Genomic DNA, 14,261 nt, shown 5'->3' on the forward strand with positions numbered 1-14,261 from the left:
CAGCAATGAGTATTTTTAATACTGTTGATAAGTCAATGATACTGATAAGGATGTCCCTGAACGAATAGTCAATATTCAAGAATTTGACAGGAACAATCATTTGAAGAAGAAAACTTCTTTTGTACATGTGCCCTATCCTGAATGGTTTCTGAGACAGAACACATTTAATGAATACCGTTATTTATTTTCTGTATTATTCAATACACTGTCAGGTTTACACATATACAACAGTTAGTAAACATTAAAACAAGCATTTTACAAAGCATCAACTGAAAAATAGATACTTGTAACTCTTTCATCTGTAAGCATTACTATATGCGTCACATTACAGCTGTTGTACAGTTCATGATAAATGTTTAAATATCCAAGTGTCAACTTTAATGCATTTGTGCACTCTTTGGAAAACATGTCTTGCTTGTCTGAGTGCCTCTGCACATTACCAATTGAGGACATATCCCTATAAAGTTATTTGCTTCAAATGAGCATTCCTGTCATATCCCTGAATACTGACTTTTCCTCCTGGGAGGGTAGGTCAGCAAAATTTGTAATAGGTGGTCCTAGCCTAAAAATCATTTACATAATAGTGATTATTGTTCAGAAAATGATGTATTAAATTGTAGGAATTATTTAGTATATAATGCTGCTCATAAAATTTCTATAATTGCTGAAAACATAATGAAACAAACATAAAATACTTTTGCTTGCACCAGAAGCCCAGAACTGTTATCAGTTTGTGTGTTAAAAGTAACAAAATGGTCATCAGATCAGATTCACAGAGTGATTAAGTACTTATTAATACAATACAAAACAACAAAGTTCATCAAGTGAGAATCTATTAAGCAATTTTAGTACAAAAACAACTTGTATGAATAATTTTTAAGGCTTTTTAATACTGGAGCATGTAATTTCAATATAATTTTGTGGACACAGCTACAGATTACAATAGAGCTGACTAGCTAAGTTAAGCACATAAAATAGTTTATGGCAGAAACCAATAATATGATTCTAAATGTTACATATTTTCATTATTGCAACATCTTTTACTATAATGTAGAAAGCACAAAAATCATTATGTGCTTACTTTCAACAAGTCTGCTACGGATGTCATCTCTGTGTTCTGGTCTCTCATTAAATCTCAGAAGTTTCAAAATAGCTCTAGAGAGGGCACATCGACTTGGTAGTTGCCTCTGTGAACACATTTTACACTATATAACACATAATATTATTATCAAAGTGCACAAGGTACTTATCGTCACTGAAGAAACAACACCATGTAAATGACTGTTGGTTTGGTGTGTAAATTCAAAAGTTCATGCAGACACTGCACATTTTTAACTCTGTACTACTTCATGCTGGAAAGCAGTTTCTGATTCAAGGCTTCATTTGATGGAAGCAGACAGTGTTTCAAAATATTATCTTTTCACCATGAAAGGTATTGCCGCTCACTGTAAGAGTATGAAAGTGGGTATTTGTTACAGAGAATGATTGACAACATCAGCCACTGCACCAATCATCAATCCTCCATTGATCTTTCTCTATTTCTTTAGTTTTTTTTTGTGTTGCAGTCTCCCTATAGATGACAGTATTGTCTTTTAACAGCTTCACAAAATAACCGACACTCCAGTTACATGGAATTTACATCTCTCTTTCCTTGCTTTTATTCAAGAATATCTCTTCTAAGCAGTAACATCAGCTGTGCTGGGTCAACTACACCCAATGAACGTAATTCCAGAAATCAGAAAAGTCAGTTATGTGGCATTGTTTCTTCAGTTATGTTAATCACCATAAAACAAAAATATTGTACATCAATATAAAAAATTATGCTTTGTTTTATCCATTTATCAAAAACACTTTTCTTCAGTATACCATCACAATACTTTACAATGTCAAGTTTCTAATACTTGTCATCTTTATAATGTTACTTTATTGTGGAAATTACAATTCATGTTCACAGCCAAAGAAGGATATGCACTAACTGTTACATTCTATTTGACACCAATAAAATTTCAGTCAGAAAGTCTTCACATAAACTAAGGAGGGTCAGCTTGGCCACATCATAAATGCTGAATAAAATGGATATTAACACATGATATTCATTGGACAGCTGTGAGGGTGACATGGCACTGTTGTTGTTCCCACGTAGTGATTTTCAAAGATGGGGGGGAAATCGAGATTCGAGCAGTGATTAAGCACTTCGTAAAGAAATGTATGTAAGCAAAGGATATTCATGCGGATTTCCACTGCTACTTCATATTCAACAGGACAAATGAATTTAAATTTGGTCAGGAGAGCTTAGATGATGACCCATGCAGTGGTCAGTCAAGATGTGTCACTACTCCAGAAATCATTGCAAAAATGCACAAAATGGTCATTTGCAAAAATGCACAAAATGGTCATGGAGATTCACAAATTGCAAGTGCATGAAATTGCTCACGCTTGCCAGATGTCATCTGAAAGGGTATATCACATTTTAACTGAAGAATTGGAAACGAAAAAATTATCTGCAAGATGTGTGCCGCAACTCTTGAGGCTGGATCAAAAATGTATGAGAATGGACATATCGGAACAATGTTTGGCCCATTTTAGGAGAAACGAACAAGATTTTTTGCACTTGTGTGTGACCATAGATGAAACTTGGGTGCACTACTATTGTGTGTGTGTGTGTGTGTGTGTGTGTGTGTGTGTGCGTGTGTGTGTGTGTGTGTGTGTGTGTGTGTGTGTGTGTGGTTTGAGGTTTTTAGACGCTAAACAGCATGGTCATCAGCGCGCAAACGCATAGAAACAGGAACACATGCGTTGAATGGACGAAGACGGACAGCGAACAAGGAGAACGGCTAAAAGACACAGACCTGACGCAGTTCCAAATCCTCACATACAGAGGCAAAACAAGAGGAGAAGAAACACACTACAAAAGGAAAGTAAACACAAGGAAAAGAGAACAGAAATTGAAGTGAAACATGTAGGTAATTGTGACTGGCGGACCTCTTACCTAAAACCTGGGTGAGAGAGTCACCCAGCAATACATTAAAATCCTCTCCCTAAAATCCAAGGCAGCAAACTGACAGGACACAAAACCATAAGACCTTAACCACAGACATTGCGTCGTCTTGCAAAATAGAGGGCAAATCTGGTGGCAAGGAAACCACCGCCCTCTGGTCAGAGAATAAAAGACAGTCAAGTAAAATGTGGCGGATAGTAATCGGGATGCCACAAGCACTGCAGATTGGGGGGTCCTCCTGCCGGAGTAGAAAATCGTGCGTTAAGGGACTGTGCCCGATGCGGAGGCAAGTGAGGAGAACTTCATCCTGCCTGCATGACTGGTAGCATGTAAGCCATGGCCACGTGGTGGCCTTGACCAGACGCAGTTTATTTTCAGGACTGCCAGCCACTCCTCCTCCCATTGACAAATAACATGAAAACGCATAAGGGAGGTAACAGTATGGAGGGAGACGGCACATTCAATAAAGTGAGGGAGGGAACATGCATCTTTGGCTGCCACATCCGCCAGATCGTTTCTCCTAATACCCACGTGCCCTGGCACCCAGCAGAAAGAAACCTCCTTCCCCTGCCATTGCAGGTGGAGTAGGGCATCATGGATGTTCTGGATGACCGTATCTGCTGGGTACAAGTGTTGCATGGTCTGAAGGGCTCTCAGGGAGTCAGAACAGATGAGAAACTTAAAACTGAGAGCACATCTCATCTGCTCCAATGCCCGCAAGATCGAAAACAATTTGACATCAAAGATGGTAAATGCCACAGGAAGCCGTAACTTGACAACTCGATCAGGGAAAACAACAGCACAACCAACAGAGTCCCCCTGTTTAGAGCCATCCGTAAATACTCATACATGGTCTGGATGCTGGTTTAAAATATCGTAAAATAAGGATGTAAAAACAAATGCAGGAGTGCAGCTCCTCCAGTACTCTGACAAGTCTAAAAGGACGCTGGGCCTCCGGAGCAACCAGAGAGGCAGGCGGATAAAACCCTGGAGTTGGGGTGCCACACGCTCCACACCAAGGGACTCAAGCAAATGCTTGGCAAGAATCCCAAATGGTCTCATTGCCCTGGGACGACTGGAAAAAGAGACATTCATAGGTGATCGGACAACAGTAGGGTACACAGGGGAAGTAGGACACGCAAGGAATTGACACACCCGTCACACCATGAGGAGTTTCCACCGGATGGCGAGCGGCAGTTCCCCCCTCTCAGCACACAGGCTGGGATGGGACTGGTATAGAAGGCACCAGTGGCCAGCCTGATACCCTCATGGAGTACTGCATCAAGAATCTTCAGATACGAAGGCCTTGCTGACCCATACATGATGCGTCCATAGTCAAGACGCGACTGGACGAAAGCCCTATAAAACTGCAGCAGATGCGCCCGATCTGCTCCCCATGACCAATGGCTCAGACACTTCAAAATAATCAGTGCCTTCAGGGCCCGCACCTTGAGGTCTTTAAGGTGCGGCAACCAAGACAACTTGGAATCAAATGTGAGGCCCAGGAGCCTCACAGTGTTGCTAAAAGGAAGAATGGTGTCCCTCAGACGCAATTCAGGGGAGGTAAAAAGACTTCGAGAACGATTAAAATGAACACACACACATTTGTCTGCAGAAAAGGTAAACCCCGTTTTTGCAGTCCATGCCTCTAATTGCTTTATCGTAAGCTGCAACTGCCGACTAGCAGTGACAAGACTGGAGGAAGAACAGGAAACAGCAAAATCGTCCACAAACAAGGAGCACTGGGCAGAACTCCGGATAGTGGACGTGATACTGTTAATGGCGACGGCAAAGAGGGTGACACTTAAAACGCTTCCCTGAGAAGCACCATTCTCCTGTACATACAAATCAGATAGCACATTAGCAACCCGATATCGAAAGAGGCGGTGGGAAAGAAAGGACCGAATGAAGATGGGGATATGGCCATGAAAGCCCCACTGATGGAGTTGATTGAGGATAAGGCAGCGCCAAGTAGTGTCATACGCCTTATTAATGTAAAAGAATACAACTAGACAATGCTCGTTACGTAGGAAGGCCTGCTGGATGGCCGCCTCAAGCAAGGTCATGTTGTCTATAGTTGAACGACATCTCCGAAAGCCACACTGAGAGTGGCTAAGAAGCTGCCTGGTGTCGAGCACCCAAACCAGGCGACCGTTGACCATGCATTCCAACGTCTTTCTGACACAGCTCATCAAAGCAATACTCCGATAACTACTGGGATACGTATGGTCCTTCCCCAGTTTGAGGAGGGGAATCAAAATCGCCCCCCCTCCACTAATCAGGGAACGTGCCGGATAACCATATCATATTAAAACAATTCAGGAGAACTTCCTTGGATGGCAGCAACAAGTGCTGCAGCATATTGTACCAGATTTGATCATGACCGGGCACAGTATCATGAGCCACAGACAGCACCGAATCCAGTTCCCACATTGTGAAGGGGCAGTTGTAGGGTTCAGAATTTGGAGACCGGAAGTCCAAGTGACCCCTATCGATGGCAGTGTGGTAGAGGCAGAAATCTGGATCATAGTTAATAGTGGCGGTAGATTCCGCCAAATGCATGTCCAGTGTCTGGGCAATGTCTCTCGGCACCATGAGGAGACATCCCTGATGCAGCAATGCCGTGACAGGTAGTTGGCTGCGTTTCCCGGAAGTCCTCCTGATTGCTTCCCATTCTTTGGACCAAGGGACAGGATGACTCTTGGGATGACCTGAGGACCGTGGGATCGACAATTCAGCAGCATGGGAGATCACGGCTGTAACATGGTCAACCCATTTGTGGACACTGGCACGGTGTTCCAAAACAGGAAGACGGCTGAAAAGTGTCCAATCAGCTCTGCAGAGGTGCCACCTGGGCGGCACTGGTAATGCCACAGCCTCATCCAGGAGGCGAATCCAAAGGGGGAAGTGGTCACTAGAATGGAGGTCAGCAGCAACCTCCCACAGAGCAGAATCCGCGAGTGCTGGAGAGAAAAAGGAAAGGTCAATAGCTGACGACGACCAAGAAGCAGTACAGAAATGAGTGGGAGGACCAGAGTTGAGGATGCGCAGTTCTTCGGACGTCATGAGGCTTTCCAGAATACGACCCCTGGGGCAAGTAGTCGTAGAGCCCCATAAGACATTATGAGCATTGAAGTCCCCCAGAAGGAAAAATGGACGGGGGAGTTGGCTAATAAGGTCTGTGAGAGCCTCAGAGTCTATTGCATCCTGAGGTGGTAAGTAAACGAAACAGATTGTGAGCCTCCGCCCCACAAGAAGGTCAACTGCAACTGCTTGCAAGTCCGTAACGAGAGGGAGCTCAGATGAGTGGTGCATGTCACAGACAAAAACCGCAACACCATCCTTTGCCCTTTCCCCCATCAGATCATCTTTTCGATACACGGTATAGCTCCGTAAAGGAGGAGCATCAGTGGCCCGAAAATGTGTCTCTTGGAGACATAAGCACGAGGGGCGCTCTCGTACAAGGAGTTGTAATTCGGCCACATGCGTCCTGAACCCATTCAGGTTCCACTGTAATATGGGAGCCAGTGATCAGGGTGGCTGAACTTTCACCCTGTCTCTGTGCTTTGGAGGAGAGCCCGTACTGGCCGGAGATTTATTCCTGGGGCGAGAAGATTGCCCCTGGTCGACATCAATGTCCATCAGCTCCGATGGCGACCCAAGGGAGATGTCAGACAGTACGATGGCCTCATCATCGGACTGACCCTGACTAGTCTCCTCAGGTGGCAAAACCTTTACCTTCGGCGTCTTTGTCTTGGGGGGCTTAGAATGCAGAACCTTGTCAACAGTTGGAGCTTTACTTGCCTGGGCAGAAGGTGCCATAGCCGGCCAGGTTGGCCAAGCGGTTCTAGGCGCTACACTCTGGAACCGCGCGACAGCTACGGTTACAGGTTCGAATCCTGCCTCTGGCATGGATGTGGGTACTATCCTTAGGTTAGTTAGGTTTAAGTAGTTCTAAGTTCTAGGGGACTGATAACCTCGGAAGTCCCATAGTGCTCAGAGCCATTTGAACCATTTGAAGGTGCCATATGAGGAGGGGCAGGAAGTACCCCAATGTTGGCAACCATGACCTTGTCCGACGTGGGGAGAGCTGCAGGTCGCAAAACAACCGCAGCAGCACAAGTGCACTGGCAAACGCAGGTATTAGTGCTGACACTAGCAACCTCTGTTTGTGTAGCAACAGTGGCCAACTGTACCGGTTTCTGCAGAGCGGAAGCGAAAGATGTTGTAAACACAGGAGACTGCATGGCCTTAAAGAACTTCTTAGCCTCACCATAGGGGATGTGTTTTGATGTTTTGATCTCCTGTATCTTCCGTTCCTCAAGACAGATGGGGCAGACCTGGCTCCAGACAGGGTGACTCCCAGAGCAATTCACACACTTCACAGGCGATGAACAATTGGCTACTTCATGGGCAGGCTGACCACATTTACCACAAGTGGCTATCCCATTGCACCCCAACGTAGTATGCCCAAAGTGCTGACATTTAAAACAGCACATTGGGTTGGGGAAATATGACCGTACTGGCCAACGTACGAAACCTGCTTTAACATGCTCTGGGAGTCTCGAGCAACTGAATGTGAGAATACACGTGTCCGATTTGACTAGGTCCCCATCGACTCGTTTCATAATATGCTGCACGTCAACAATACCTTCGTCAGCCCCCTCAGATTTCAACTCATCTTTGGGGACATGCACCAAGTCCCTACATGTCACAACACCCTTACTATAGTTCAAAGTGGAGTGGAGCTCGGTCTCGATAGCGTACTCTCCGAGACAGGGTGCTTTCCGAAGAGAAGCGACTTGATGGGAACTAGAAGTCTCAACTAACAGAGTCCCACTGCGCAGTCGCTTCACAGATTTCAGTGTTCCTGCAATTCCCTCAAGACCCCTGTGGATGTAAAAGGGAGAAACCCTCTCAAAGCTACCCTCCTTCCGTTTGACAATCAAAAACACATTCTGGTTATCAGCCTGTGCTCTGTCACGACAATCTGATAAATCTCTAGTAACACCTGGCGCTGGAGGACTCACAGCACAAAGTCGCTTTTTCGATGGGGTGTGTTTTCCCACCAGTGGCCCACCCAATCCACTGGTAGGGGGAAATGTAGAGGTCGAAGGGTCCATTGCGGTCCCATGAGCAGCTAGGGAACTAAAGGTCCGCTCAGACAGAGCCCCGCATGCCCGAGTAAGCCTTATACAACTGGGGTGTGGAACGTGTCCCAGAGGCTACCCGCTTGCGACTGTTCCACCCCAACAGCCATGCATCTTTTAGGCACGCAGCACACCGTAAGATTGAGGGGCTTTTATAGAGGTTGACTTTCCTCGCAATCCAAGTGATCAAGCCAAGATTACCATTCCCTGCAGCACACAACATTCCACTGTCGCGCCATACGGTGATCACTGAAGCATGTCCGGGGGTTACGGTGACAGGAGGGTTACAGGAGACTGGCGGCGCAGACTAGTCCCCAGCTCAGGACTCCGGGGTCGCCAAGCCTGTACTCAGCAAATGAATGCTGAGCCCCTGGGGGCGGCACTACTATTCCCCAGAGACAAAACAACAGTCAAAGCAGTGGAAACATGCTGATTCTCCATCATCACAGAAAGCAAAGACAATTCCTTTGGCAGGAAAGGTCATGGCATCAGTGTTCCGGGATGCAAAGAGGATTCTGTTTGTAGATTATCTCCCCACTAAGCAAACAATTACTGGAGAATACTATGCTAATCTCTTGGTTAGTCGCAAAAAAGGATATGTGAAAAAAAGGTCAGGTGTAGCTAGGAAGGAGGTCATCTTTCATCAAGACAATGCATGCCCGCACACATGTGCTGTCGCCATGGTGAAATTACACGAACTAAGGTATTAACTGTGGCCAAACCAGCCATATTCACCTGCCATGGCTTCGTCAGACTTCCATCTCTTCCCAAAACTGCAAATTTTTCTTGGTGGATGAAGATTCAATTCAAACGAAGAATTCATAGTTGGAGTTGACAACTATTTTGCAGGCCTGGAGGAAACTCATTTTCAAGGTGGAATCAAGACACTGGAACATCGTTGGACCAAGTGCATTAATCTACAAGGAGATTGTATTGTAAAATTAAAAAAAGTTTCAGTGATGTAAGTACTTTTTTCTATTTTGCTCCAAGAACTTTTCAAACCATCCTCGTATGCACTGTTTATCATTCGCATTTTGTTTACATGAAGGCTACACCCCAGGCAAATTCCTTCATTGAACACTGCATTGCAATAAAATTTAAAAATTAGATTTTAAGATATTTCTTCTTTTCAGAGACAGTTTTCTTGCTACTTCACATTTTATATCCTCTTAGTTGCTGCTACAAACAGGTATTTTGCTCCCCAAATACCAACACTCATCTACTATTTACAAAGTCTCATTTCTTAATCTAATTCCCTCATCAGGACCTGATTAAATTCAACAGCATGCCGTTACTCTTGCTTTACTTTTGTTGATGTTCATCTTATAACCTCCTTTCAAGACATTATCGATTCCATCCAACTGCTCTTAACGTTACTGCCATCTCTGACAGAATTATAAAGTCACAAGGAAACTATAATTTTTTTAAGTTTTTACTTCTTCTCCCTGAACTCTAACTTCCTCTGCAGATTATTCTCTGTGATTTCCTTCACTGCATGCTCAATATCCAGATCAAACTACATAGTGATTAGACTGCCCTGTCTCATTCCCTTCTCAACTACTGCCTGCCGTTTGTGTGCTTAGAGTTTTAAAACTGAAGTCTGGTTTCTGTACAAGTTGTAAGTAACCTTACAGAGTCTGTGTTTCTCCAGAATCTGAAATGGTCTTTTCTGATGTCAGCTTCAGTCAGTCTTTCCATTTTCCCCAAAATAATTTGTGTTGTTACTTTGCAACCATGACTTATTAAAGTCCGTAGTTTGGAAATATTCACACAAGTCAGCACTTACCTTCTTTGGAAATAAGACTAACGCATTCTTCTTCAAGTGGTATTTGTCAATCACACATGTTCTACACACCAGATGGAATAGCATGTCTCATATACATTTTGGATTTTGAGTTTGTTATTCACACTGCTCATCCACAACTTAATTTATTATATAAGTTAATGACCTCTATCGTTTGCCTAAGAAATTATGAGGCAGAGAAGCAGTGCAGATGACAAATGAGAAACAAAAAAGGACATTCATTGTACCGACCTACAGAAGAAAAGCATCTGAATGGCTTGGTTGTTCTTTCCCTAAACATAAAATGAGTGCTGTGTCCCCTACTGTACTGGCACCACTAGGCATCACTATGGAAACCAAATAGCTGGCACAACATTACTGCCTACCATTTCAGTGCCAGTATCCAGAAGGCACTCATCACCACAATTCTCCATATAAGCCAGCCTACGGCCAGTCTGACGAACTTGTAATTTGATTACAGTGTTCACATAGTGAATTTCCAAGTCATTTGGTGTGTTGATTTGATGGATTTCATTTAAGAGTCTTTAATATTCAGACTTAGTTAGTAATGGACTAGACTTTTGTTGGACTGCTTACTTAAAAGCAGCATGCACTGCTCCTGGGAGCACTCCGTAACATATTTTCATTCTGTTGAATAAACTGAGGTGTGTCTCCATTAGTTTTGCAAGTAGATCGCCTTTACGAAACAAACTAACAATCAGCTTTGATATAAAACATGGTGTAAGAGAACAGTAACTCATAATAAATACTTAATGTCAAGTGCAAATAAGGTAAAAAGGGGCAACTCACCAAAATTTTACATAAGCCAAACAGAGTGATCATCGACTTCCCTTTAGAGGACACCAAAATGTAGGCAGGAATAAAACAACTTTTGGTTCTCTTATTAAAAATGCAACATGAAGTAGAACACACGGATCAGCATTTTGCTATTTGTCATTATGTTCCTAAAAGACACCATTTGTATACACTTTAGGAGCCTGAAATTTTTACTAATGTAAATAAATACCTACAACAGTTGCCAAATGAAGAAACTGATTTCCTTAACAAAGCTTTTTTGAAGTATTTTCTGATTTGTTACAATGTCTCTTCTCTCTGCTTTTCACTTTTTTTCCTTTTTAGGGGCTCCTCTGCCTGCCTGCTTGTACTTGTTTAACCACAGCTCGATTCAACAGTTGTTTCACACTGGCTGCTTACACCGGTGACCAATTGGTTTATCACAGATCATGGCTCAGCCTGGATATCATTTAACCTGCTTTCAGTGTATTTCTAGCTTACTTATATCAGAAGTTATGTAGTTATGTAGTTTTTGTGTACTCTCAGTATAGTTTGTCGATATAGTTTTTATATTGTGAATATCTTTAATCTAATTTTTGTGATGTAAGCAAGTTAATACTGTTACATAGTTAACTATAGCTTTCAGTTCCAAAAATCAAAGATCATATATAGTTGAACTTTGTTATAACAACATCAGTTACAATGACAACACAGCTACAACATCATGGTTTCTGTGATATGACCATATTCCTCAGCCTTGCTTAATACAACAAATGTATATGCATGTACCTAGAATATGACAATTTTCAGCATCAGTTAGCAACAAGATTTCGCATGAATCAAAGTACTGCAGAAGGAATCTGTTGTAATACATCAACCTGGCATATTCTCTCTCTGCCCTTCCATCAACAGTAGATGTAGTCCAGACTCCTCACCTCATTGTTACCCTAACACATTTATTCTTCAGTAGTGGTGACAATCACAAAACTTGTTAAAATTACACATGTCAGTTTCCATAACAATTTGTTACGATGTACACACATTTTAGAATATCATGGTTATTAAAAGAAATGTTTTAATCATGGAAGAAAAAGTGAAAGTGATTAATGAAATCGAGAATGATTTTAGAAAAGCATGGTTAGTAAAATAAATGTTTTAATGATGGAACAAAAAGTGAAAGTGATTAATGAAATCGAGAATGGAGCTAAAAAGGTTGTGTGTGTTGTCAGTCTGGCCTCGTAAATTCCACAGTCCAAACAATTTGGAAAAAGAAGGCTAAAATTGTTACTGTGTTGGAAGAAAATGGATCTAAAATTTAGCAGCTGCGAAAAGCTGAACAGAGCGCTGTGGATGAAGTGCTGCTTAAATGGTTTAATCAACAGAGAAGCATCAGTGTACCTTTTAGTGGACCTCTCCTTATGGTGAAAGCAGAAGAAAATGCCACGAAATTAAAAGGTGAGGAACTTGTGTGCAACAGTGGCTAGATTGACAGATTCAACCAACATCATGGTATTACTTTTGGCACAGTGAGCGGTGAAGCCAACAAAGTGAACACTGAAACGATCCAATAACGGCTCACTACCATAGGGCCTACAATTCATGAAAGTTATGCAAACTGTGACATCTTTAATGCAGAAGAGGGGCATTTTCTTTAAATTGACACCTGACAAAACACTGAAATTCAAGGGCAGAAAATATGCTGGTGGCAAGTTATCTACAGAATGATTAACAGTTCTGGTTTGTACTAATGCAGATGGAACTGAGAAGAAATATTGTTCATGATAGGTAAATCAAAACATCCTAGGTGTTTTAAGCATGTAAAAAATCTGCCAGTGCACTACTATGCTAATAAAAAGTCCTGGATGACCTCCAAACTGTTTGAAGCTGAAATAAGGTGTTGGGATTGGGAGCTTAGAAATTATAAAATTTCTGTTGATGGCAACTGTCAATCACAGTCTGGAGAATATTAAGGTTCTTTCTCTTGCTGCAAATATGACACAAGCTTATTGCAACCCATGGTCCAAGGAGTAATTAGGAGTCTGAAATGTCATTAATGTTAGCTCATGTTACTGAAAATGATACAATGCATTGAGAAAAAGTACGATTACTCTATGACACTGATGTATGCAATCAGAAGCATCACCAAAGCTTGGGGTTGGGTCACAGCCCAAACCATCAAGAACAGTTTCCATCATGCGGCAATCACAATTGAAGGAATTAATGCTGTTGTAACTGAAGACACATTGGACAACACTGATGATCTGCCACTATCTGCACTACTGCCAAATATCAACTGTGATATTCTCAATCAGTATGACTATAAAGTGTATGTAACAAGAGACAATGACATTTCAATCTAAGTGCAAACTGAAAATGATTGCAAATGAAGTGAAGAAGCAGGGTCACAGTGACCAAGAAGTGAGCAAGGGAGATGAAGAAGATAGAAATAAAGTGTCTATCCCTACTGTGAGTGACATTTTAGAAGCCATTAGAATTGCGAACATGTTCTATGAAGCAAGGGAGGGAGCAATGAAACTGCAAGCGAAATAATGAACATAGAACATAATTTAGAATGTGTGCATAGACAGCTCAGTAAAATGGCTGACTGTAAAGAAGTTTGGCGAGTACTCAATATACTGTTGCATATACCACATTCATGTAAGCTTATGAGTGAATACTTACGTAAAATTAAACAAAGCTAAATAAATTTGTTCTTTTCCATTTGTCACCATAATAAACTGAAAATACAAATCTCAGTTGCAATGACACTCATTTATAACAATATAATTGTCCGCCTCAGTAGCTGAGTGGTCAGCGTGGCGGAATGCTGTGCAAAGGGGCCCAGGTTCGATTCCCGGTTGGGTCGGAGATTTTCTGCACTCAGGGACTGGGTGTTGTGTTGTCATCATCATCATCTTCTCATCCCCATCCACGCGCAAGGTGCCGAAGTGGTGTCAACTCAAAATACTTGCACCAAGAGACCGGTCTACCCGACAAGAGGCCCTAACCACACGAAATTTCCATTTCCAACAACATAATTTTCAAGGTCCTTTAAATGTTGTTATAGCCAGGTTCCATTGTATGTTTACTTTGTGAGTACCTCTTCTGGCCTGTTCAGTTGTAATTTGACAAGTTAGTATGTAACATATGCATGTGTGTAGTTGTGTGTAAAAGTTCATTTTATTTTGTGACAGTTTCATAGATTTTTTTACACCCATTTTCCTTTCATTTCAGTTTATGATAATCTTCTAATTTGTTAACACCAACTATGATACTATTTGAGTGTTCCAAGATTGAAATATACAATAAAAGAATTTCACAATAAGATGGCTGCTGCATTCTTCTAAGACAGTACTACAGACTACACAGTCCAGTCTGTGTAAATCTCCAAGGTGTTGTGGGTGTTATGCAGTGTTCTAAAACTAAATGATACAGAAGAAATCCTGAAACGTGGATGATAAACAGTTTAGACAAGAAGAGAATATAAGATGTTTGTGAAGTCGAGCCCAAGTGGCTATGGACAGTAGCCATGCAT

General features: G+C 42.2%; 1 protein-coding gene across 7 annotated transcripts in view; it reads right to left on the bottom strand.

Moving 5' to 3' along the window:
- Positions 1 to 14,261, bottom strand: part of LOC126278000 (uncharacterized) — a 269,064-nt gene that overhangs the window by 123,906 nt on the left and 130,897 nt on the right. For all 7 annotated transcript variants that reach the window (XM_049977688.1, XM_049977683.1, XM_049977689.1 and 4 more), the window contains one exon: positions 1,082 to 1,187. In XM_049977688.1, the coding sequence (XP_049833645.1) occupies positions 1,082 to 1,187 (106 nt within the window). The remainder of the gene's footprint in view (positions 1 to 1,081; positions 1,188 to 14,261) is intronic.

This window comes from Schistocerca gregaria, chromosome 6, assembly GCF_023897955.1.
Source record: "Schistocerca gregaria isolate iqSchGreg1 chromosome 6, iqSchGreg1.2, whole genome shotgun sequence".
Classification (NCBI taxonomy): domain Eukaryota; kingdom Metazoa; phylum Arthropoda; class Insecta; order Orthoptera; family Acrididae; genus Schistocerca; species Schistocerca gregaria.